Source organism: Ctenopharyngodon idella, chromosome 1 (genome assembly GCF_019924925.1).
Source record: "Ctenopharyngodon idella isolate HZGC_01 chromosome 1, HZGC01, whole genome shotgun sequence".
Classification (NCBI taxonomy): Eukaryota; Metazoa; Chordata; class Actinopteri; order Cypriniformes; family Xenocyprididae; genus Ctenopharyngodon; species Ctenopharyngodon idella.
In genome coordinates, this window is record NC_067220.1 from 42,802,328 (window position 1) to 42,830,028 (window position 27,701).

General features: G+C 39.1%; 2 protein-coding genes across 2 annotated transcripts in view; both read left to right on the plus strand.

Annotated features, from left to right (window-relative positions):
* Window positions 1-27,701, plus strand: part of LOC127513227 (B-cell receptor CD22-like) — a 76,590-nt gene that overhangs the window by 20,434 nt on the left and 28,455 nt on the right. Inside the window, exons 5-7 of the mRNA XM_051894889.1 lie at window positions 9,507-9,770; window positions 9,849-9,917; window positions 23,348-23,384. Coding sequence (XP_051750849.1) covers window positions 9,507-9,770; window positions 9,849-9,917; window positions 23,348-23,384 — 370 coding nt within the window. The remainder of the gene's footprint in view (window positions 1-9,506; window positions 9,771-9,848; window positions 9,918-23,347; window positions 23,385-27,701) is intronic.
* LOC127513145 (sialoadhesin-like) overlaps window positions 1-27,701 on the plus strand; it is a 152,278-nt gene that overhangs the window by 6,939 nt on the left and 117,638 nt on the right. Inside the window, exon 3 of the mRNA XM_051894739.1 lies at window positions 22,298-22,552. Coding sequence (XP_051750699.1) covers window positions 22,298-22,552 — 255 coding nt within the window. The remainder of the gene's footprint in view (window positions 1-22,297; window positions 22,553-27,701) is intronic.

Genomic DNA, 27,701 nt, shown 5'->3' on the forward strand with positions numbered 1-27,701 from the left:
GTTTTTTGTGCTCCACTGTCGTAATTTCTTTTGGACATTTTGCCGCCATGCCGTCTAGCAATAGCAGTGACGTAAATGAAAATGATTGACATGATTTGATCAGCAGCTGATTGGACAGATGTGACCCAAATGTCACATCTCTCCAATCACCTGTTTATTTTTTTTATGTTTATTATGGGCCAGTGAGGGTCTTTTTTTTGTTTGCGCTGAAGTAAATTAAAAATAATAATAATAAAAAAAAAATAGTTTGGCCAGTCTGGGGCCCCTGTACACATGGGGCATAAAGTTTTAATGAAGTTCCAAATGTAGGTACGGGAGGAGCCTAAACATTCAGTCCTGTCAATCAACATTATGTGCGTACTATATAAGCTGCAAACACCGCGTCATTCCATTGACAAATTTTTCCCGCATTCAGCCCCGCCCTATTCTATGAAACATGTCCCAACCCAACGAAGTACAGCTCTTTACCTCGGACAACAAATTTTCCTTGGATACAGCATCTTCCGGTGTCATAGAACCGACCATAGGATTATCCAACTCCGGCTCCAATTCTGGACTAAACAATGGGAATCGAGGTCGTCCTTCTCGGCGTACTCCAGCAAATTCACCAAGGTGCCACCATGGAACTCGCTCTTCCCCACCTCCAGCTAGGCGCCCACGCACCTCAGCCACATCGATTTCTCCTTGCACGCTAGCTTATCTGATTGCGTCTGGATCATCTCCCATACCTGAAATTACAAAATGGAACGTTAACGGACTGCGGCACGCTCTCACGGCCGCAAGCATCCATTTTCGCCGAAGACAAACCAAAGTACAGTTTTATGAGCTTTACCTAAATTCTCAAACCTGCAAGATTCCACCTGATACTCTGCTCAAAAGGGCCGCTGGTCATCCATCCAAGAGAGTTCAGCGCACTCCTTCCAACCAGGAAGCCGTCGACATCTCTCTCTTCCAACCCCGCCCTCCCTGTTTCTAGCACAGGGGGCAGGGCTGCTGCGCTAAGCCCTGTGGTTCCTCCAACAAACTTAGCTCAACAATCCCACACCTCCCTAGCACCCTCAGCTTCCTCAGTTTACAACATTGCTCCCCCCATACAGCCCCACCTGCCACCCACCTCAGATTTGCTTAATCTCGTCCATAACTCAGCAACCTTTGTTCCTTCCAGAATTCCTCCTGCTCCCTCTCCAACCATTCCCGGAGTGGTCTCGAGTGTGAGGCTGCCTCTGCACACAGGAACCGCTCCGGAGCCTTCTCTGCATCTTACCTTTCTCTCTTCCTTAAGCCTTCCCTCTACGAGTGCAGAACCCAGCATGAGGCTGCCTCTGCACCCAGTGCCTGCCCCTCCCTCCTACTTCAGCCTGTCCACCTTTCTATTCTCTGTTCACGGCCGTACTAACAGAAACACCTAACAGAGCCCCTACCTGTCTCTAACCTGCTTTGCAACCAGATTCTCTCAGGTACGGACGTAGATTTGACTTCTCTTCTGTCTCCCATTCCGAAAAAAGATTTCCTTCGCTCCCTGGACTGTGGCGCATTTTTGGTCATCCTCAAAGATTCACACTCTAATTTAAATCGCATCCTCTCCCTAGCAGAATTTATTATAGCTTTTGGAAAATATTCTGACGTAATCTGTTCAGTCTTTCCAAACAGAAGAAAAGAACTGAACGATTACCTATACATTATCGCTGACTTATCATTGTCATTCTGCAACAGCTATTTCTACACTTTCTACAATTTATTCTCTGCAAGATGTGCAACGAGGGTCACGCATTGGAATCAATGCCCATATCAATGGCCTGGACTTTGAACTCTACAACAGAGTTTTCCTGGGCTGCCGCAATATTTCATGTGCCATCTGTAGGTCCCTCTATCATCAGTCCCACTCTTGCCCTCAAATCCAAAACTCCAAAAACCCTCAGCCAACCTCCACCGATGTTAAATCCACCTCATACGTGATCGCTCTCTTTCTGGAAAACAAAAAGCAAGTTTTAATTATCAAGTTTAAATTATCAGGTCTGCAACAACTTCAATGATTTTTGTTGCTTCAGACAAAGATGCCGTTTTTTGCATGTTTGTATTTTTTGTGGTGGTGCGCATGCCCGTCCTGTCTGTCCGGTGTACAAATCCTCAGCAAAAAACAATAAAGATTCTTCTCTTCTCTTCTCTTCTCTTCTCTTCTCTTCTCTTCTCTTCTCTTCTCTTCTCTTCTCTTCTCTTCTCTTCTCTTCGCTTCTCTTCTCTTCGCTTCTCTTCTGTTAATGTCCCTCTCTTAGTGCACAAGCTAAAAAAACACCCTGACAAGCAATTCACTCACTACCTTCTTTCTGGTTTACAACAAGGTTTTGATCCAGTGTTAGAGAGCCTACCAGATAATAATTTACACTCTGCCCTGACAGATCCGGATACCGTAGATGCCCTCCTCGCAAAGGAGGTGAATTCTAATTTCATGATCGGCCCATTCGATTCCCCCCATTCGAAGCCTTCCGCATTGACACCATTGGAATTGCGACCAGAAAGTTCTCAGGAAAAAAGCGTATTATTATCGATCTCTCTGCTCCCCACGCCTGCTTCGTTCCAAGCATCAATAGCCTAATCCCTCTGCCAGAGTTCTCTTTGAACTATCACAATGTTGACCAGGCAGTTCAGCTAATTAAATCTGCTGGTCACGGAGCCTGGTTAGCCAAACTTGACATCACATCAGCCTTCACGGTTATGCCAATAAATCCTGATTTCTGGCATCTCTTTGGAGTGTGCTGGTGAGATAAATATTATTTTGCCATCCGTCTGACTTTCAGATGTAAAAGCAGCCCAAAAATCTTTGACATGCTGTCCGAAGCCCTATGCTGGATCCTTTCAAACAATCACGGCATCCCTTACCTCATTAATTTACTCGATGATTTCCTTACGGTCTCACCAAGTGAAAATCCCCCAGCTGCCCCCCTCACCACCGTTCAAAAAGCTAGGTATCCCAATTGCAAAACCGAGGGACCTGCCACCTCCCTCAAGTTCCTCTGAATTAATCTTGATTCAGTCAAGTTCCAGGCTTCACTGCCAAAAGAAAAAAATGAGCTCCCAATATCCTCCTGTTATTCTGCATTAACAAAGGCAGATCAAATTCCGCAGAATTAATTTTATTCCTCACTGCCACAGCAGAGATTTCATCCACCGCTCTCGCACCAGCTCTCAGACCAAACTCTATTTGTTTTCTCCTTATAGCCTCCGCAGAAGATTCACTCCACGAGTCGCCTTATATTTTCCCAAAACTCTAGGAGGTTCGAGCCTCCTCCGCGGACAGCAAGCCAAGTTCGTTTTACTATTAACCATCAAGGCTGAATGGGCAGGCGAACTCATGAAACAATATCTTATTTCAAATCTTATTATAAATTTATAATTGTTTGTAAATGGATATTTCACAATAGTGAAGCAGCTGCTGAGATTTATCTTGAAAAGGTGTGACATCATCTTGCAACACAAGACTTAAATAATAAATAAATACTCGACATACAAAACACAACAATGGTGACACTCAACAAATAATAATAATAATAATAATAATAATAATAATAATAAAAGATCAATTCTAAACATTACAAAATAAACAAACAACACAAACTGCTAAAAGTGAACCCAGGCCTGGTTCTGCAGGGGCGCTTGAGGTGCTAAGCACCCTCAAATGAAAGAAAGAGCACCCTCAATTGATAGATTTGGCAAAAGCTCCAGTGCACATTTGTGTTTGCACTCTGGAGAATGTCAAATGTTTCTATTTACAACATGATTTTGCAGCGGTGAGCAATGTAGCCAATCACAGGCATGTTAGCTGATCTCTTTAACGCAATGGCCAATCAGGGGTGTTTAAGTTAATCAGAATCCACTCACCGGTCAAAACGCCAGAGTTTTTGTTCAGTGCTGAGTTCTGCACACTCACAAATGTAAGAAAGAGACTCATTGTGCAGTGTGGACAACTAAAAATGAGACGATAGACAGCTGTTTAATGATTATAAATAAAGCGCTTTATATAATCCATCAGAATTTGAATAAAAGTTTTTTTTTTCATGCTATAAGAGGACCGACGGCCAATCACACTGCAAAGTTTCAGAACTGACATCTACATATCATCCTACATAAATGCGGGATTCATGCTGCAATGTAGATTCATCAAGCAATGTAAATGCAGACTAGAAAAATATTTGAATTTCATATCAGTATTTTTGAAATTCAGTTATTTGTAAAAGTAATGACTATTAAACAAAAATTCTAATCTAATAAAAAAATCTTAAATCTCTCACTGTACATTGCTATTCTTGTTATGGTGGAGCTGTTGCTTACACATTACATCTGAACTTTACTAGAGCTAATTTCAGAAGCACTTTCAGTGATTTTTGATTCGGGCCTGAGTGAACCAAAAATAAGTTCAGCAGCACAGATAAAACCAACAAGAATCAAGAATCTCCACAGCATAATCTATTCATGCCGCACTGAATGCTGGGTACCTTCATACAGTATGATATTGTTTGTTTACAGTAATTTTCTGAGAGTGTAGTTAGATACAAGTAAAGTCCCAATGTTAAATTACTGTGAAAGTCATGCAGTTATTATCCTGGAATATACTGTGATTTCACACTAAATTTTTTAACAGTGACTCTGAAATGCTTGATTCTGATTGGTCAGTTGCAACATTCCGTGGTCAGTTATTCTTGCTAAATGTTCATCGTCAGTAGCAACACTGTAATAGTAGACCCCACGCTAACAGAATTTTGTTATAAGAACGTTCTCTAAATGTTCAGTGTTGTTTCTGGGAATGTAAAAAATGTCCAGTTTTCTTGACGTTAGAGGAATGTTTTTTATAAGGTATGATGTTCCTCAAATGTTCTTTCAACTTAATTTTGATCTAAAATTCTACATTCTAGGAACGTTGATTTGTAACATTCCAAGAACATGAAAATGTTCAGTTTCCTTAATGTTAGTAGAATGTTATTTAAAGGTTAGTATGATGTTTTGAATTGTCTTAGTAATTTCCTTTATTCTCATATTTTATTTTGTTCTGTTTTTATGTGACTTTTTAGTAGCTTGTTTGTTTAATGTTCAGAGTTGATCTGTTTATCAGAATATGTTGCTTGTCGCCGTTGTTGAGATTCATACGCTGATTCTTGATGTCTGTGTGTGTCTAAAAGAAAGCTCTTTTTTTTTTTTTTAATTCAGAACAACCTTTGTGAAATCCTTCGGATTATATTGAAAAAGTTGATCTTCTGCTGTAGAATCACAGTGCTGCTGTAATCAATAATGTAAATCTAACTCAGAGAATGGGCTCTAAATGAGTTCAGTGATTCAGGACAAATAACTAATATGTAAAAACATAACCAACACGACCTGATCATCTTTTTTTCCGTTGCTTGTTGGGCTGTTACAACTTAGCTACAACAGCCCGAACAAAATCTAATATTAAAAAAGTCAAGGGTCAAGAGCTCAACTAAAGCAAACACTCATCTCTGTGATGGTGACTTAAAAATTGTGATTTTCTCCTTTGGTGATTGTGCTTGTTATCATCAGGTGTCTTCAATAATGGTCAATCATCACTCAATTTATCACGTAATTATCTCATTAACTTTAACACTGCTTCAGTGGGTGGAATAAAAAATATGGCAGGACTTTTACTTTCTGACCCCTGGACTTTACACCTCTGTTATGACCCCACACTTCAGTAATTTCAACAGACGCAAGTGACTACGGGTTGGGCACAGTGTTTGCCCAAGTACAATCAGATAGTGTGGAAAAACCAGTGGCTTTCGCTTCCCGAACACTCACTGATGCAGAAAAAAAAAATTCTATAGTGGAGAAAGAGGCCCTGGCATGTGTGTGGGCTACTGAGAAATGGCGAACGTATGTGTGGGGCCATCGCTATACACTTCGCACAGATCACCAAGCACTCACCACTTTACTTACCACAAAAGGAATGGGGAGAGCTGGAATGCGGATCGCTTGCTGGGCAGCACGTCTGCTCTGTTTTGATTATGACGTTATCTACCGGCCTGTTTCCCAAAATCACACTGCAGACTGCTTGTCTCGTCTTCCGACCTACTGACCCCTCTGCTGACGTGGAGCCTGACATTGTTGCATTAATTTCTTCATCATTATACTCTCAGTGTCTGACTTTGAGACTGCCTGTGCTGCTTGTCCTGAGCTGATAAAGCTGCGGAAGCAAATTACACTCGGCTGGCCACCCTCCGTCAAAGCAGTGAGTCAGGACTTGATTCCATACTTCAGAGTGAGAGACGAACTCGCAGTGAAAGATGCTTTCATTTTCAGAGGAACAAGGTTGTTAGTCCCTGTAGCCTTATGACACACATTGATTTCCTTGGCTCACCAGGGAGTAGTCCGCACAAAACAGAGGCTGCGGGATCTCTACTGGTGGCCACAAATGGACTTTCAAGTCCAGTCAACTATCTCTACATGCATTCCCTGCCAGTCCAATGACAAATCTGCTGTGACGCATCCAGCGCCTCTGCTGCCAGTTCAGTTTCCTGAGGGCCCGTGGAAAAAACTGGGTTTGGATATAGTCGGACCATTTGAAACAGCTACTCCTGGTTGCAGATATGCCATAACACTTACAGACTATCATTCCAAGTGGCCTGAGCTTGCATTTGCTAGCATTACAACTGCTGAGGATGTTATCAAATTTCTGAGTACTGCCTTTAGTCTTCATGGCAACCCAGAGTGCATCGTTACGGACAATGGTACTCAGTTCACCTCAGCTGTTGAGAAATAAAACACATCCGTACATCTGTGTACTACCCTGCAGCTAACGGTGCTGTGGAACGATTTCACCGTGCACTGAAAGGTTGCATCCAGACAGCAATTCAGCACTCACAACAGAGGAACAGAGCTGTCACAGAGTGGCTTCAGGTGTACCGGGCAACTCCTCACGCTACTACGGGCGTGTCGCCATATGAACTGCTGTATGGGAGAAACCAAGCTTAACATCCTGCCTTTGCATGATGAGGGTAAATGTGATCTTTCTGCTGTTCGTGAGAATGTGAAAAAGAAACCGGAAAAAATGAAACGATACACTGACCTCAAACGCGTTGCTCGCAATCCTCTCTTTGATGCGGGAGGGAGAGTGAGAATAAGACTTCCTCGTGCAACCCCGAAAGGTCACCCTAGATACTCTGCTCCTGTAAGAGTAGAGATGAGAGTGGGACCCAACACTTTCCTACTCAGTGATGGAAAAAAAAGTGGAATAACATATTTGGCACAAAGACTATGTGATAAAATAAATAGGGCTGTTTTACATCTAAATTGCACAAGGTGTAGCTCTCAAAGGAAAGAAAACTGTTCTGAATGAGTTTTGCACTTATTGGTTTACAAAAATGTTAAAAGTAATGTAGTTGAATATGTTCGAGTATCAATTTACTGTTTTGCTGACAGTTCATGTATTCATGTCATGAGTTTTAAAGCAACCTATACATCATTGTTTAATATACAATGAATATACCGTACGGACTGTTACTGAATAGTTGCCTAGGTTGTCACAACTGCTTTATTCAGAGTACATGTTTCCTTGGTTAATTTAAGACAAAGAGGGGAAATGCTGTGTCTTATAATGTAATTCCTCATGCTGCCGCTAGAGACGCTGGATAGGAGGGAGAAGAAGGAGAGTTAGTAGAAGGTGAAGGAGAAGTGCGCTCAGAGTTAACATGTGCAGTTGCTGTTCGCAATAAATACGAGGTCTTTGAATACATACAGTGTGTGCTTACTACCTGCAGATCTAACAAGTACCTTTCTGGGTCTTGAGAAGTTCGGTGGCATTGCTGGTAATAGAGGCCTTACAAAGATCTTACGGGTGTGGAACGACATGAGTAATAAATAACATCATTTTCATTTTTGGGTGAACTCACTCTTTAAGCTGACCAAGTACAGGTCTCTGCAGGACAGTAATGATCAGTGGGCGAGGCTATAAACAGAGGGGCGGTTTTGAGAGCGTTACCTGGTTTGCCCACATCGGGGTGGGGTCGGGTGAAGGCGATCATTTTCATTGCATGATATATAAACACCCACCCATTTTAAAACACCCACAAATACAGAAATGCCCACTTTTGTTCCGCAGAGACCTCATACTCAAGCTGACAGTGAATCAGTTGTTGTTGTTGTTCTGTCAGACCTGCAGGTGGAGACACAGCAGAGAGTGAAAGAGGGAGATTCAGTCACTCTGACATGTAAAAGCAGCTGCTCTCTGACTGAACAAACAACATTCATCTGGTACAGAAACACACAGAGATTCACTGAACGAACAGAGAATCAGCTTCATCTGTGGTCAGTCAGTCGTTCTGATGCTGGAAACTACAGATGTGCTGTTATAGGACATGAACATCTGATCTCTCCTGCTGTTTCTCTTTATGTTGAATGTGAGTACAAACTGATTCATTAATATTAGTGAAATATTTCACAGATTATTCAGAATTTAGTTCAGATTTGTTTGATAAATTCAGGCCCAATCATACAGACTGCATTACATTTTTGTTTATTAGACATGATTTATTCTTATTCATTTATTATTATACAAAATTTATGTAAATCATGTATCAGTGTTTAGTGATTCTTTTTATGAATCTTGGGTTGATAAATCTGTAAATATAATATTGTTTTATTGACTTTGCACCAGTTCAGATGCTCATCTGAACCTTTCTCATCACTATTTTTATTTCTACTTGCATATAGACTTCTGTAATTTAATAATGATAATGGAATTAACGGCACAAATAAAATCATTATTTTCATGTTTTACATATATTTCATGTAGATCCTCCACAGAACGTCTCAGTGTCCATCAGTCCGTCTGGTGAAATAGTGTCAGGAGATTCAGTGACTCTGAACTGCAGCAGTGATTCAAACCCTCCTGCAGAAATCAGCTGGTTTAAAGGAGAAACATTAGTAAGATCTGGAAGAATCTTCAGCATCTCAAAGATCAGCTCTGATCACAGTGGAGAATACAAGTGCAGATCCAGAAATAAACATGGAGAGAAGGACTCTGATACCGTGATGCTGAATGTCATGTGTGAGTTTATTATTAAACATTAAATACTGATTCTTTGTTTTGATAATTTCCTTTTATTTTAGCAATTTTAAAAATGTTCAAGAGGTTTTATCAAATTATTTGATTTTTTTTTTTTTTTTTAGCCAAACCAAAGAGCGTCTCAGTGTCCATCAGTCCGTCTGGTGAAATAGTGTCAGGAGATTCAGTGACTCTGAACTGCAGCAGTGATTCAAACCCTCCTGCTCTGAACTTCAGCTGGTTTAAAGGAAGAACATTTTTGGGATCTGGCGACACCTACAGCATCAGTAATATAAAGTCTGAGGCCAGTGGAAACTATTATTGCTCTGCTAGTAATAAACATGGATCTCAGTCCTCTGCTGCTGTGACTGTGAATGTCATGTGTAAGTCTGCCTTAATCATTTCTGGATGATTATTTGCTCAATTACTGCATGTCATTTGACACTTTTTGTCTTTTCAGATCCTCCAAAGAGCGTCTCAGTGTCCATCAGTCCGTCTGGTGAAATAGTGTCAGGAGATTCAGTGACTCTGAACTGCAGCAGTGATTCAAACCCTCCTGCTCTGAACTTCAGCTGGTTTAAGGAGAATGAAACCTCAGCTGTTGGATCTGGACAGAGTTTCAGCATCTCCAGCTTTAACTCCAGTTTCAGTGGACGCTTCTACTGTGAGGCTCAGAATAAATATGGATCTCAGAGATCAGCGTCTGTTTCTCTCACTGTTAAAGGTATTTTCTATAAACAGACACTCTTTCAGGTTCATCTGTCTCACGTGTGAAATGATCTTCATGATCATCTTGTTTCAGGGGTTCAGAGAGCTGCTCTGCACACAGTTTCTGGGATCGTGGCGGGATGTGGAGGATTGATCTTCATCATCATCATCATCATCATCATATTCATAAAGTGAGTGAAGATAGCTGCACACTAAAGCTATTCACTAACAAATCTAAAAAAATCAATCTCACATCTAATGTAAATAGACTCTATTTCAAGCCGTTTCTTTTAAAATAAATTTTAAGACATTTTTAATAGTTTTCTGTCTGTTTTCAGGAGGAAGAAGAGGAGAGAAGGTGAAACTGAAGACGTGAATCAAAAGCAGGCGAGTCGACAAACACACTCCTCCATCTACAACTGAAACACAGTGTGATTGTATTGTTGTATTGAACTATGAACACAATAGTGAATATGAAGCAATATAAGTGTAGAAATCTCTCTCTATAGACGGCTGACGCGAGTGACAATACATACACAGCTCTGGATCCAGCGTCCAGAACATCTGCTGACATTTACAGCACAATCACAGTCAGTAAACACTCTCCAACACTTTTTACAGTCAGATTCAGCAGATCCACACATAAACAGGCTGTTTGTTGATCTGTCTCTCACCGTCTGTTCAGTCCAGAGCTCCTGATGACACCTACATGGCTCTTGAGCTTCAGTCCAGATCTTCTGAATATGAGACTCTAGCAGTGACTTCAGCAGATCCACATTAAACTCTCCTCACTGTATTACTGCTAATATGAAACACAGATATATTAAAAAAGATTTATTAAAAAAGAAAAACTGAAATATCACATGGTCCTAAGTATTCAGACCCTTTGCTGTGACACTCATATATTTAACTCAGGTGCTGTCCATTTCTTCTGATCATCCTTGAGATGGTTCTACACCTTCATTTGAGTCCAGCTGTGTTTGATTATACTGATTGGACTTGATTAGGAAAGCCACACACCTGTCTATATAAGACCTTACAGCTCACAGTGCATGTCAGAGCAAATGAGAATCATGAGGTCAAAGGAACTGCCTGAAGAGCTCAGAGACAGAATTGTGGCAAGGCACAGATCTGGCCAAGGTTACAAAAAAAATTCTGCTGCACTTAAGGTTCCTAAGAGCACAGTGGCCTCCATAATCCTTAAATGGAAGACGTTTGGGACGACCAGAACCCTTCCTAGAGCTGGCCGTCCGGCCAAACTGAGCTATCGGGGGAGAAGAGCCTTGGTGAGAGAGGTAAAGAAGAACCCAAAGATCACTGTGGCTGAGCTCCAGAGATGCAGTCGGGAGATGGGAGAAAATTGTAGAAAGTCAACCATCACTGCAGCCCCCCACCAGTCGGGGCTTTATGGCAGAGTGGCCCGACGGAAGCCTCTCCTCAGTGCAAGACACATGAAAGCCCGCACGGAGTTTGCTAAAAAACACCTGAAGGAGTGAGACCAAGATAGAACTTTTTGACCTTAATTTTAAGCGGTATGTGTGGAGAAAACCAGGCACTGCTCATCACCTGTCCAATACGGTCCCAACAGTGAAGCATGGTGGTGGCAGCATCATGCTGTGGGGGTGTTTTTCAGCTGCAGGGACAGGACGACTGGTTGCAATTGAGGGAAAGATGAATGCGGCCAAGTACAGGGATATCCTGGACGAAAACCTTCTCCAGAGTGCTCAGGACCTCAGACTGGGCCGAAGGTTTACCTTCCAACAAGACAATGACCCTAAGCACACAGCTAAAATAACGAAGGAGTGGCTTCACAACAACTCTGTGACCGTTCTTGAATGGCCCAGCCAGAGCCCTGACTTAAACCCAATTGAGCATCTCTGGAGAGACCTAAAAATGGCTGTCCACCAACGTTTACCATCCAACCTGACAGAACTGGAGAGGATCTGCAAGGAGGAATGGCAGAGGATCCCCAAATCCAGGTGTGAAAAACTTGTTGCATCTTTCCCAAAAAGACTCATGGCTGTATTAGATCAAAAGGGTGCTTCTACTAAATACTGAGCAAAGGGTCTGAATACTTTCAGTTTTTCTTTTTTAATAAATCAACAAAAATGTCAACAATTCTGTGTTTTTCTGTCAATATGGGGTGCTGTGTGTACATTAATGAGGAAAAAAATGAACTTAAATGATTTTAGCAAATGGCTGCAATATAACAAAGAGTGAAAAATTTAAGGGGGTCTGAATACTTTCCCTACCACTGTATATTTTAGCCTGCGTGTCACATTTTATGTTTGTGCTTCATATGCAAATGCATTTTGGGAGAAAACTTGTGCAATTCAAATATTTAAAGTAACATCTTAATAACTTGTAGTTATACTTTAGTTTCTGCTTCACTGGAGGATTAACATTTTAATTCATGTATGTTAATTGCACAGTTAAGCAGTATTTTCATGTTAAACTCAGTACAATCTCAAGAGATCTCAAATAAACTTTCCCCTCATAGCTGCTGTGTATTTGATCATTATAACTGATATTTCATATGTGTGTCCAGACTGTCATCTAGAGCAGTGGTTCCCAACCACGTTCCTGGAGGTCCCCCAACACTGCATATTTTGTATCTCTCCTTTGTCTGACGCAACCATTTCAGGTCTTGGAGTCTCTACTAATGAGCTGCTGGTCTGAATCAGGTGTGTTTGATTAAGGAGACATGGAAAACATGCAGTGTTGGGGAGGCTCCAGGAATGTGGTTGGGAACCCCTGATCTAGATATTAGTCACACTAATAATCATATAGGTTTTATTAAGTTAATGTAATAAAAGGCCAGCAAACTCCACTCCTGGAGGGACATGTCCTGCAGAGTTTAGCTCCAACCAGCTCCAACTCACCTGCCTGGAAGTTTCTAGTAATCCGGAAGAGCTTGATTTGATGGATCAGGTGTGTTTAATCAGGGTTGGAGCTGAACTCTACAGGACTGTGGATCTCCACAAACTGAGTTTGAGACCATACCAGAAGTAAAGTAGTGATGAATCAGAATACTGAGATTAGACAAAATGATAAAACACAAACACAGCTAACCAGAATAGTTAATAAATAATAAGTTAAGGGTTAATAATTTAATCAATTCTAATTGTACATAGCAGTGTAAAAATAACCAATCAAACAGGAATAATGACACTGCAGGCATATAAAAATCACTAATCAGATTATGACGCAATGCCATTGGTCCGTCCACTGTGGCGGGAAATTTGTGTCCTCTCCACAGATCAGTGGTCTTCTCCAGACTTTCCAGAACAAGTGTCATTTGATGTCATGTCCAACATGTCGGCAAGTCCTGCTTCCAATGTATGGCAGGTACTCTGTACCGAAATCAAGCATCCGTATACACTGTAAAAAAAAAAGTGTGTTTAATTTACATGATTTAATAGTGAACATCGGTCCCACATGAATCAATTAAGTTATGCAAATATAATTTGTTAATGTAACTTCAACATGATAAAATTAAATCATTTTTTTAAAGCATTAAATCATTAAGTGACCCAATTAAATAGTCTCAAAGCAAATTTTGTGAGGTTTTTTGATTCGTGACTCTTTCATACAAAACATCCATTCATCCAATGTTCTTTCATTCAATTCAACTTTATATATGTGGCATGTGGTCGAATCATTAGACTGAATTAGATAGTCAACATCCTATTAGCTAACAATAGTGCACACGCTAGTATGTTAGCTTTCAACACAGCAGAAATTGAATGTGAAGCACCAGTCCACAGCCTAAACAAATGCCCCACTCTTCTCCACAATGGTAACACAGTGAAATTAAAGCGTTCTAATAATTCCAATATAAGTGAACACTGAACGCTATTAAACACTATCAAGCATCCCCAGTTTTCATCTTACTGCAAAAAACATAAAATAACATCAAATTTTGAAACATTTTCTCTATTTATCGAGCCATATGCAATGCATGCTGGGAACTAACAAGCACCACCCATTTTCAGTTAATGGAACAAAATTCATTCATGTAATCCCAACACAAACAGATTAAGTAAACTTCAATACTAGATATATTTACGTGGATTAAACACGATGAAATTAAGTTAGGAGGAATTGTGTTGCTTTAGCTCATTTTAATTAAAGGGGGGTATCACACACAGTTTCTGCCAATCTCATGTATAGACTTATAGAGTAGTATTGCATCCTTCATATCTCTGAAAAGTCTTTAGTTTTATCATATGTATAAAATATAGATATGCTATACCGAGTCTTTCCGAAAAAAGCAGAGTTCCTGGAGGCGTGCCTGCCGTGGGCAGAGCTAAACCATTAATTAATGATTACTGCATCAGCAACTAATAAAGAGTCTATATGATTAATAGATTAAGTAATATATGAATTGCTAATAATTAAATGTTTCATGATGTATTAATTCCTTAATAACATATTTTATTAACTTAAAGTTAATGTGTTCATTACCACAATGGTTTGAAGCCATGTACTTCAACTTGAAATTGTCTGCTTTAATTAATCATTAGCTAATGATTTGCAAATGTATCATTACGTTATGACTTGTTGAGGCATATGGCTGTTAACTAATTGTTAAGTAATATGTCATTATGGTTTTGACATCTACACTAAGCCATGGATTTCAATTTACAACCATCTACAGCCGTGATTCCTCTGTACCAGATGAACTGCTGCATCCAGAACCTTGTTGTTCATGCACTCTCAAAAAGGATGTGTTTATTAATAACACATTTTTTGTGTCAGTCATAGCGCCACCTGTGGGCAACAGGAAATGACATGTTTTACACTGTTTTACACTCCTCATTGAGTTTAACCAGAACCACATCACATATGGTTGGTCTAATCTTAAGGCTTTAGTGATGTTAAATTGCGAAGATCTTGAGTCCTAAGAGTCCTGGCCTGAAGACATCTATATGCCAATATTCAGTTGGTCATAGAGCCACCTGCTGGCAACAGGAAATAACATGCTCTGCACTGTAATTCACTCCCAGAAACACATTTTAATATGCCATGAAGTACCAAACATGCTACAAACACATTCAATCATGCAACACTTGGCTAAGTGCTAAAGTATGCGATTAATGCCACGAAACAGGAAGTTGTTGTAATTCAGGCATACAATGTCCAATCTGCTCCAAACTTCACATTTGATAATATTCCTGGCCTGATGACATCTTCATGGCAATATTCAGTTACAGTCAAAGCACCACCTGTTGGCAGCAGGAAGTGTGGCACTTTGAAATGACTTTGCCATAATTCTCCTGTATTTACTCACTTACATGCATGTCACCCACTGTTCACTGTTTTCCTGAGACCAACGGGTGGTGGTGGCCAAGGGTGCGAGGGCCCTTTATTCGCTGCTTTCAGCTTTAATTTTTGACTGAAATTGATTTTTTGACTTGAAATTGACTTTTTTTTTATGGCAATTGATTTTTTATTTTATTTCATGGCCATGAAAAGAAACAGTGTCATGTAAAGGTGTTAAAAGCTAAACTATGTTTTATTTTTTTGTCATTATTCTATTGTTGAGGGCCAAAAGGTGAATGGAAAGGATGTATTACTTTATGTAGCCTATTAAAAGTCAATAACATAGCTGCATGATTGTGAACACATTTGTCAAGTATTTGTCATAGTTTTTGAAAACTATGGTCACCCTTATTAAATAGATCTGCTAGTCATGTATTAGTGTTTCTGAAGACCATACTATTTTTCCGGTAACACTTTACAATAAGGTTCATTAGTTAAACATTAGTTAGTGCATTAACTAACATGAAATAACCATGAGAAATATATTTGTTACTGTATTTACTAATCTTGGTTAATGTTAGTTAGTGAAAATACAGTTGTTCATTGTTTGTTCATGTTAGTTCACAGTGCATTAACTAATGTTAACAAGATTTTAATAATGTATTAGTAAATGTTGAAATTAAAAATAACAAAGATTAATAAATGCTGCAGAAGTGCAGTTCATTATTAGTTCATGTTAACTAATGTAATTAACTAATGTTAACTAATGAACCTTATTGTAAAGTGTTACCATTTTTCCTGTATCTGTCATTGTTCTGGTGTCTGAGTGCTTGTGTTTTCTGTCATAAACTGGCATTGACCCACTTAAACACAATGTAGTTGCTGATGGTTAAGACTGTGGTACATGTGTGTTTGTCGTCCACCGCTTCATGTGTTAAATAGAGAGTTTGTGTCAGGAAGAGGAAGTGAAAATAAGAGTGGTAAAGCTTGACCTCTGATGCTGCTCAGATGCTCCTGCAGACATGATGAACATCTTTAACCGTTCTTTCTTAAAGCAAACATCTTTCACATATTCTCTCACAAAGATTTAACAATAGTGAGCTCTACAGAGATAAAGCTTGTGTTTGACATCTGGAGACATTAACTCTCTTCTCCAGTTGTTCTTGTGTAGTTGAGATGATGGTGACACATCACCAGGAAGAGGAAGACCAATATTTTTAGCTGCATTTTATAGTGTGAAAACTGCTGATGATTTTCTCATTTGGGCGTCGACACTGACACACTGACACTGCAGAGCGGTAAGAACACTTTTCAATGATCCATGAATTATTCTGAAATCATCATGTGCTTTATCTGTCAAATAGAGTTTGTGATGTTGTATAGAGATGATGCTCATAATGTTATAATCGTCAGTTTTCTGATTGCAGAAGTCAGTATGGTGTCGTCTCTCATAAAGTCTCTTCCTCTGATCGTAGTGATCATGACTGCGGGTGAGTCTTCAGTTTACAGTTTACATCTTCAGTCAGCTAACATAAAAATAGTCAGAAGTTAAAAGTTATTTGTTGTACATTTGAAACACCTGAAAGCCTCTTCATTTCTCATCTCTGTGTTTCAGCGGTTGATGGTCAGCAGGATTGGGGAGTGAATTACAGCCCTTCATATGTTTGTGCATTAAAGGGATCAACAGTGAAAATATCCTGTACTTTAACATATCCTCATGGTTATGAGATCAGAACAGCCTTCTGGACCAAACATGTTGGAGAATCACCTGATCTGTGTTCAGATGGAGAGAAGAGAGGAAGAGTTCAGTGTCAGACAGAATATAAAAACACTTCCAGCATCACTTTGACGAATGTAAGAGAAGCTGATCAACAAGTCTACTACTGCAGATTTACCACAAACATTGATGGTGGAAAATGGACGGGGGTTCCTGGAGTTCAGCTTGACGTCACAGGTAAAACTAGTGAACTCTCAGAAATAGACCACAGAAACACACACACACACACACACACACACACACACACACACACACACACACACACACACACACACACACACACACATCAAACACTTTCTTATGTTACTGAATCTGACGAATGACCTTCTTTATTTGTTGGAACACAAAAGGAAATATTTTATAAAATGCCCTGATCTTGTTCATATAATGACAGCAGGCTCCTTCTTCAAAAAAAGCTTTAAAAAAAAAGGTGCAGAATTGTCTTAAAATCATGTGACTTTTGACTGATATTCAAGTGTTGTGAAGGTGTGCAGTAGAGTTCATCAAGAGACAAAGTAACAAACCAAACTGTAATATCTTATTTAGCACAAATCTTCACTTCGGTCAGGGTGAACTGCTGTTCTCAAACACTCTCATACATGAAAGATCAAGATTTGTACTCAATAATAAACTGCACTGGTTTCTTTTTCATCAAAGCTTGTCGTTTGCCTTCAGATCACTTGAATATATGCACGAGTTTCATACGAGTGTGTCTTGATGCTTTTGTATTCTTTTTAAATCTTGAGGAAGGTCATCATTCAGATCTCATTTTGCTGTTTAACTGAACAAGTGACTTGTATTATCTTAGAGCCATATATTATTGTTATTTATTAGACTCTGGAATGCTTGATTCTGATTGGTCAGTTGCAACATTGTCAGTTATAGAGGGTATGCATTGACGTCACTTTCCCGCGGGAACACGCTCCCTCAGCTGGACTGAGTGGCAAAAGAACTGCTGCATGACTGGATTTAACAGGGAAAACTGCAAAAACGCGAGTAAAACAAACGATTACACTAAAGGTTCGGCTAGAAAGTGTTTCTTATAACATGTCAAAGAAACCTAATCCATGGATATTGACATGCAGCCAGGAATCATGTTTCCTGACATTTATATGTGCCTGATTTAGACGCCGGGGAAATACCAAAGCAAATCTGCCTGTGAACGCTTTATATAAATACAATATAGGTAAGTTTAAATCAGAGTGATCACTTATATCAATGTTATATACACTGAACAAAATTATAAACGCAACACTTTTGTTTTTGCCCCCATTTTGCATGAGCTGAACTCAAAGATCTAAGATTTTTTTTATGTACACAAAAGGCATAATCTCTCAAATATTGTTCACAAATCTGTCTAAATCTGTGTTAGTGAGCACTTCTCTTTTGCCGAGATAATCCATCCACCTCACGGTTGTAACCGACTTGAGTGGGAAAATGCTCACATTCGATGGCGTCTGGCACTTTGGAGAGGGGTTCTCTTCACGGATGAATCCCGGTTTTCACTGTACAGGGCAGATGGCAGACAGCGTGTATGGCGTTGTGTGGGTGAGCGGTTTGCTGACGTCAACGTTGTGGATCGAGTGGCCCATGGTGGCGGTGGGGTTATGGTATGGGCAGGCGTATGTTATGGACAATGAACACAGGTGCATTTTATTGATGGCATTTTGAATCCACAGAGATACCGTGACGAGATCCTGAGGCCCATTGTTGTGCCATTCATCCACGACCATCACCTCATGTTGCAAGGATCGGTACACAATTCCTGGAAGCTGAAAACATCCCAGTTCTTGCATGGCCAGCATACTCACCGGACATGTCACCCATTGAGCATGTTTGGGATGCTCTGGATCGGCGTATACGACAGCGTGTTCCAGTTCCTGCCAATATCCAGCAACTTCGAACAGCCATTGAAGAGGAGTGGACCAGCATTTCACAGCCCACAATCAACAACCTGATCAACTCTATGCGAAGGAGATGTGTTGCACTGTGTGAGGCTAATGGTGGTCACACCAGATATTGACTGGTTTTCGGACCCCCCCGGACCCCCCAATACAGTAAAACTGCACATTTTAGAGTGGCCTTTTATTGTGGCCAGCCTAAGACACACCTGTACAATAATCATGTGTCTAATCAGCATCTTCATATGCCACACCTGTGAGGTGGATGGATTATCTCGGCAAAGGAGAAGTGCTCACTAACACAGATTTAGACAGATTTGTGAACAATATTTGAGAGATTATGCCTTTTGTGTACATAAAAAAAATCTTAGATCTTTGAGTTCAGCTCATGCAAAATGGGGGCAAAAACAAAAGTGTTGCGTTTATAATTTTGTTCAGTGTATATCGTCATATCGTCCAGCCCTAAAACTTGTAAAACTTTGCTTCTTTTTTCTGTAGCTTTCGGCAGTCTGTAAAAATATACCTCAGATTTTGTGTCAGATCTTTTTGTACAGTCCATCACAAAGCTCTTTCCCGGTTTGGATGTGTTGTGTGTGTTTGTCATGGCATTCACGCTGGAAACCATAGTGCCACTCAGTCTTTTTGCCCCTCAGTGGGCGTAACCGCAGTCATAACGGTCGACGGTGACGTCACGTGCACACCCTCTATTCCCCGATAATGTCCGTCGTCAATAGCAACACTGTAATAGTAGACCTACGGTAATATTGTTAAAGTGATTTTCTCATTGCTAGAATGATTGTTTGTTCACTGTAATGGATTATAAGATAATAATCAGTTAAGATTTTAAAACATTTTCTTCTCAAATCAATATTTCATGTCTCCATCATTATTAATGTGGTGTAAAGCTGTGTAATAACTGATATGACTGTACATTATCTAACTTGTGTGTTGGTCTCGGCTCAAAGCCGATCGCTAGGAACTTTTTCTTCACAGAAGCTTGTGTTTAATGAAGTAATAAAATATTTCAACTTAAATCAATATTTAGTGTCTAATTATTTACTTATGTGTCAAGTATCTGTGTAATAAGTGGGATAATGTAGATCCAGCCGGTTGTTATCCCAGAATAATCCCTGACTGTCACACGTCCTGATCATCCTGATGAAGTTTATTTTGCAAAAACAACCGGCTGGATGTACGAGCAGGATGTTTTTTTTTCTTTCAATTTTCTCCTTTTGTGTTCTGAAAAAGAAAGTTTTGCAGCTTTAGAAAAAAAAACCATAAATGATGATAAAAATGAAAGATTTTAATTTGTGAACTCTCAAAGCTGACAGTGAATCAGTTGTTGTTGTTGTTCTGTCAGACCTGCAGGTGGAGACACAGCAGAGAGTGAAAGAGGGAGATTCAGTCACTCTGACATGTAAAAGCAGCTGCTCTCTGACTGAACAAACAACATTCATCTGGTACAGAAACACACAGAGATTCACTGAAGGAATTGTGAAAGTGAATCAGCTTCATCTGTGGTCAGTCAGATATCGTGATGAAGGAAACTATCAGTGTGAAATAAGAGTAAATAATGTTCATCTGATCTCTCCTGCTGTTTATCTTTATGTTGAATGTGAGTACAAACTGATTCATTAATATTAATTAAATATTTCACACTATATAATTGCGAGAGAACACAAAAGCGTTGAAATATATTTTTTCCTCCCGTCTCATATTTTTTCCATCACCATGTCCCTTTAGGCGCTCCGTAGAATACGTCATTTCCTTTCCGAACATAATATTCGGCTTCAGGCACATCCGTTCTAGACACCAACTGAAATCTCTGATAGTGTGTTATAAAAAGTGTAGAAGAAAATTAAAGATTTCTGTTTGTTGCTGAAAGTCTCTTTAATTATTTTCCTCATTTCTGTGTTTCAGGGGTTGATGGTCTGCAGGGTTGGGGAGTGAATTACAGCCCTTCATATGTTTGTGCTTTAAAGGGATCAACAGTGAAAATATCCTGTACTTTAACATATCCTCAGAGTTATAAACTCGTAAAAGCTTTCTGGACCAAACCTGTTGGAGAATCACCTGATCTGTGTTCAGATCCAGAGAAGAGAGGAGGGATTCAGTGTCACAGTGAATATGAACACACTTACAGCATCACTTTGACGAATGTAACAGAAGCTGATAAACACGTCTACTACTGCAGATTTACAAATTATGATCAGAATAAAAGATGGACAGTGATTCCTGGAGCTCTTCTTGATGTCACAGGTACAGTGAACTCCAAGAAATTGACCACAGAAACATTTTTATTATCTTTTGAATAAACTATCATCTGTGCCTCAGAAACATCAAGCTGTTTATTATAACTGCTGTCTGAAGAGCTTGAGTTTAGTGTTTTAATGTGATTATTTCAGTATTATCACATGATTCCAGAAAGCAAGTTTAACTTATCGTCACATAAACCCTGAACTCTCGGTCGATTAACAAACCTTGCTTACTCGAGGTCTGGAGTAAGTTCAGCCAACCTGCACTGAAAAAATGTTTTCATTCATCCAAATAAAATATTTAGGTTAATGGTTCACATCTAAATTTTATAACTTGAGCCAATGAAAAATAAATTCATATTATTTCTTAAATGATAATTTTTTGTTTTGATTAAATCTATATTTTTTTGTTTAGATCAAAAATAGAATTTAAATGAATTGACTTTCTTCAACAAGAAAATTATACTTTGAGCCAGGTTTTATAAAATAGTTTCATAGACATAGAAAATATTGTTTAGAGCAAGTTATTTATTTTTCATTGGCTCAAGTTATAAAATATAGATGTGAACCATTAACCTAATTTTTTTTTTTAATTGGATGAATGAAAACATTTTTTCAGTCCAGAGTATGAAACTCAGAGTTAACGGTGACCATATGAACACATTCTCAACCTAGAGGAATCCAGGAGTCTCCATGGAAACGGACGTTAAGAAGAAGTGTTCCATAGAACTTCTTTCTTCTTCTTTTGTTTAATGGAAATTTACATACTTAGTGCATATCGCCACCTACTGGACGTTTTTTTCTCTTCTTTTTTAATCTTATCTTTTAATCTTTCATTAATCATTTTTTTTATCGTTACTGTGAACAAGAATTATATTGTTTGTTTGATGCTAAATATATAAATTAAAAAATAGATGAATTGACCTAAAAAACAGTCTGTGCTTTCAAAGGTAATATGGCTGTATACGTTTTATCTATGATGTGTGAGAAGAGAATAAAAAACAAAAACAACCCCGTTGCTTTATGTTATGTTATAATATATGACTATATGATATATTATTGTGTGAAATCTGTTCTGCTCACTGGAGCCTCATCATGCGCTGAACACCTCTGAAAGAAACTAACCCTCAACACGAGCTGCTCCAGAGCAGGTTTTGTTCAGAGAGTAAGTTGTTTATGGTTACTTACATACCCTGAAAGTGACCTTTTTGGAACTGAAAGTTGAGGTTATCTGTTTGCTCTGAGTAAACTTACCCGGATATGTTGCAGAACCTGCTTTCTGGAATACTGTCCTGATGTTGTGATGATGACAGTGAATCAGTTGTTGTTGTTGTTGTTCTGTCAGACCTGCAGGTGGAGACACAGCAGAGAGTGAAAGAGGGAGATTCAGTCACTCTGACATGTAAAAGCAGCTGCTCTCTGACTGAACAAACAACATTCATCTGGTACAGAAACACACAGAGATTCACTGAAGGAATTGTGAAAGTGAATCAGCTTCATCTGCGGTCAGTCAGTCGTTCTGATGAAGGAAACTATCAGTGTGAAATAAGAGTAAATAATGATCATCTGATCTCTCCTGCTGTTCTTCTTAATGTTGAATGTGAGTACAAACTGATTCATTAATATTAGTGAAATATTTCACAGATTATTCAGAATTTAGTTCAGATTTGTTTGATAAATTCAGGTCCAATCATACAGACTGCATGACATTTTTGTTTATTATACATGATTTGTTCTTATTAATTTATTAATATGCAAAATTAATGTGAAGCATGAATCTGTTCAGTGATTCTTTCTATGAATCCTGGGTTGAAAAATATAATATTGTTTTACTGACTTTGCACCAGTTCAGATGTAGATTTGCACCTTTTTCATCACTTTTGATTTCTACTTACAGATACACTTCAGTAATTGTTAATAATCATAATGGAAGGTCATGGCATTAATCAAATAATTATTTTATTTTCTATTTTACATATATTTCATGTAGATCCTCCACAGAGCGTCTCAGTGTCCATCAGTCCGTCTGGTGAAATAGTGTCAGGAGATTCAGTGACTCTGAACTGCAGCAGTGATTCAAACCCTCCTGCTCTGAACTTCAGCTGGTTTAAGGAGAATGAAACCTCAGCTGTTGGATCTGGACAGAGTTTCAGCATCTCCAGCTTTAGCTCCAGTTTCAGTGGACGCTTCTACTGTGAGGCTCAGAATAAATATGGATCTCAGAGATCAGCGTCTGTTTCTCTCACTGTTAAAGGTATTTTCTATAAACAGAGACTCTTTCAGGTTCATCTGTCTCACGTGTGAAATGATCTTCATGATCATCTTGTTTCAGGGGTTCAGAGAGCTGCTCTGCACACAGTTTCTGGGATCGTGGCGGGATGTGGAGGATTGATCTTCATCATCATCATCATCATCATCATTGTGTTCATAAAGTGAGTGAAGTTTATCTGCACAGATAAAGAAATCTAAAAAAATCAATCTCACATTTAAAGTAAATAGACTCTATTTCAAGCCTTATAAAATGTATTTTAATACATTTTTAATAGTTTTCTGTCTGTTTTCAGGAGGAAGAAGAGGAGAGAAGGTGGAACTGAAGACGTGAATCAAAAGCAGGTGAGTCGACAAACACACTCCTCCATCTACAACTGAAACACAGTGTGATTGTATTGTTGTATTGAACTATGAACACAATAGTGAATATGAAGCAATATAAGTGTAGAAATCTCTCTCTATAGACGGCTGACGCGAGTGACGATACATACACAGCTCTGGATCCAGCGTCCAGAACATCTGCTGACATTTACAGCACAATCACAGTCAGTAAATGTCTCCAACACTTTTTACAGTCAGATTCAGCAGATCCACACATAAACAGGCTGTTTGTTGATCTGTCTCTCACCGTCTGTTCAGTCCAGAGCTCCTGATGACACCTACACGGCTCTTGAGCTTCAGTCCAGATCTTCTGAATATGAGACTCTAGCAGTGACTTCAGCAAGTCAAGTCAAGTCACCTTTATTTATATAGCGCTTTTTACAATGTAGATTGTGTCAAAGCAGCTTTACATTGATAACTGGTACATTGTTTGACTGCACAGCAGCTCTTAAAGAATAGTGTCAATGCAGGCAGATCAAAAGCACTGTTGAATATCAAAATGTCAAGTCAAGTGTCCCCAACTAAGCAAGCCAGAGGCGACAGCGGCAAGGAACCCAAACTCCATCAGGTGACATCAGGTGGCAGACAAGTGGCAAATTGGTGTTAAAATGGAGAAAAAAACCTTGGGAGAAACCAGGCTTAGTCGGGGTGCCAGTTCTCCTCTGGCCAACAGTGCTTTGTTACAATTCAGGTTGCTATCATAAGTCCAATAGGATCGCAACATTAAAAGTATTTATTTCAGTTCCATCCAATTGAGGATCGTATTCATCACGCCGGTATGGACGGTTGTTGAGGAACTGTGTCGTGGCTGTCGTGTCGATGAGGCCTTCACAGGGGATGATCTAGTTGACTCAATCTCTGCTGATACTTCAGGGCTGCGTTGTGGTCGTGTCAAGGTGCAGGTCCTTGGTCTCACCTGGATACGGCCCGGATCCGGTTGACTACGGTGAACCTCGGGATAAACAGAAAGACTAATATTAGCGTAGATGCCATTCTTCTTCTGATGTAACGAGTACATCAGGTGTTATAGGAAGTGTTCCCGGTTCCGGCTGACCTAATTTATGCAGCCTAATAATCCTTTAACGGATTTGGAAATATAAATTGGTAATGTGTTATGTGTATGCCAGGTTAAAGAGATGCGTTTTTAGTCTAGATTTAAACTGACAGAGTGTGTCTGCTTCCCGAACAATGCTAGGAAGATTGTTCCAGAGTTTAGGTGCCAAATAGGAGAAGGATCTACCACCTGCAGTTGATTTTGATATTCTAGGTATTATCAGCTGGCCTGAATTCTGAGATCGCAATAGACGTGAAGGACTATAATGAATTAGGAGCTCGCTCAGGTACTGGGGAGCTAAACCATTTAGTGCTTTGTAAGTAATTAGCAAGATTTTAAAATCTATACGATGTTTAACAGGAAGCCAATGCAGTGTTGACAGAACTGGGCTAATATGGTCATACTTCCTGGTTCTAGTAAGAACTCTAGCTGCTGCATTTTGTACGAGCTGTAGTTTATTTATCAGGCGAGCAGAACAACCACCCAGTAGAGCGTTACAGTAATCTAGCCTTGAGGTCATGAACGCATGAACTAACTGTTCTGCATTTTTCATTGAGAGCATATGTCGTAGTTTAGATATATTTTTAAGATGGAAGAATGCGGTTTTACAGATGCTAGTAACATGGCCTTCAAATGAAAGATTGGTATCAAAGAGCACACCTAGGTTCCTAACTGACGACGAAGACTTAACAGAGCAGCCATCAAGTGTTAGACAATATTCTAGGTTATTACGTGAAGAAGTTTTTGGTCCAAAAATTAGAATCTCTGTTTTTTCTGAATTTAGTAGTAGGAAATTACTGGTCATCCAATTTTTTATATCAGCTATGCACTCCGTTAATTTTGTGAATTGGTAAGTTTCGTCAGGGCGCGAAGAAATATAGAGCTGAGTATCATCAGCGTAACAGTGAAAACTAACGCCATGCTTCCTAATGATATCTCCCAAGGGTAGCATGTACAGAGTGAACAGTAACGGTCCTAGTACTGAGCCTTGTGGTACTCCATATTGAACTTGTGATCGATATGACATGTCTTCGTTTACTACTACAAACTGATAACGGTCAGATAAGTATGATTTGAACCATGACAATGCAATTCCACTAATGCCAACATAATTTTCGAGTCTATTTAAAAGAATATTGTGATCAATAGTGTCAAATGCTGCACTAAGATCCAGTAACACTAATAGAGAGATACAACCACGATCTGATGATAAGAGCAAATCATTAGTAACTCTAATGAGAGCAGTCTCAGTACTATGGTACGGTCTAAATCCTGACTGGAAATCCTCACAGATACCATTTCTTTCTAAAAAGGAACATAGCTGTGATGATACTGCCTTTTCTAGTATTTTTGACAGAAAAGTGAGATTTGAGATCGGCCTGTAATTGACTAATTCTCTAGGATCAAGTTGTGGTTTTTTAATAAGAGGTTTAATAATAGCCAGCTTAAAAGTTTTTGGTACGTATCCTAATGATAAAGATGAATTGACGATATTGAGAAGAGGGTCTATGACCTCTGGAAGCATTTCTTTCAATAGCTTAGTCGGTATAGGGTCTAACATACATGTTGTTGATTTTGATGATTTAACAAGTTTAGACAATTCTTCCTCTCCTAAAGCAGTAAATGAATTGAATTTTTCCTCAGGGACACTACAATGCACTATCTGACACGATACTGTAGTAGACGGTTGCATGGTTATTATTTTTTCTCTAATATTATCAATCTTGCAAGTAAAGAAGTTCATAAAGTCATTACTGCTGTGCTCTTTGGAAACATCAGAAGTTGAAGCTTTATTTCTTGTTAATTTAGCCACTGTATCAAATAAATACCTAGGGTTGTGTTTATTTTCTTCTAAGAGTTTTGAAAAATAGGCAGATCTAGCAGATTTTAAGGCCTTTCTGTACTCAATCATTCTCTCTCTCCACGAAATACGAAATACTTCTAGTTTTGATTTCTTCCAGCTGCGCTCCATTTTTCTGGCTGCTAACTTTAGGGCCCGAGTGTGGTCATTGTACCATGGCATTGGATTAATTTCCTTAATCTTTTTTAAACGCAAAGGAGCAACTGAGTCTAATGTGCTGGAAAAGACAGAGGCAATAGTTTCTGTTGCAACATCGAGGTCTTCTAAGCTGTCTGGTATGCTAAGGCGATGAAAATGATCAGGAAGATTATTTATAAAGCAATCTTTAGTGGTAGAAGTGATGGTTCTACCATATTTATGGCATGGAGGCAGTTTAGCCGCCTTGACTAAATGTAGTATACACGAGACTAGATAATGATCTGAGATGTCGTCACTCTGCTGCAGAATTTCAACAGCATCAATATCGATTCCATGTGACAATATTAGATCTAAAGTATGATTATGACAATGAGTGGGTCCTGACACATGTTGTCTAACACCAATAGAGTTTAGAATATCTGCAAATGCCAATCCTAATGCGTCTTTTTTATTATCTACATGAATATTAAAATCACCAACAACAAGGACTTTACCTGCAGCTAGTACTAACTCTGATAGAAAGTCAGCAAATTCTTTGATAAAGTCTGTATTGTGTCCTGGTGGCCTGTATACAGTAGCCAGCACAAATGTCAACTTACATAATGTTACGTAAAGTACCATAGTTTCGAAGGAATTATATTTGAAAGACTTCTGACTAATACTGTAAATATTACTATAGATTACAGCAACACCTCCCCCTTTGCCTTTCTGACGGGCATTGTGTCGATAATCATAACCTTGAGGACTAGACTCATTTAAAGTAATGTAATCGTCCGGTTTTAGCCAAGTTTCTGTCAAACACAGCACATCTAGATTATTATCTTTGATAATATCATTAACAATAAGTGATTTTGAAGAAAGGGATCTAATATTTAACAACCCGAGTTTTATCATTTGTTTAGCATTATTATCTCTATTTTTTATTTGTTGAACATCAATTAAATTTTTACCATTAAATGGGTTTGGAAGTTTTTTGTTTTTACTAATTCGGGGTACAGACACAGTCTCTATTTGAAAATATCTAGGTGTAAGAGTTTCTATGTG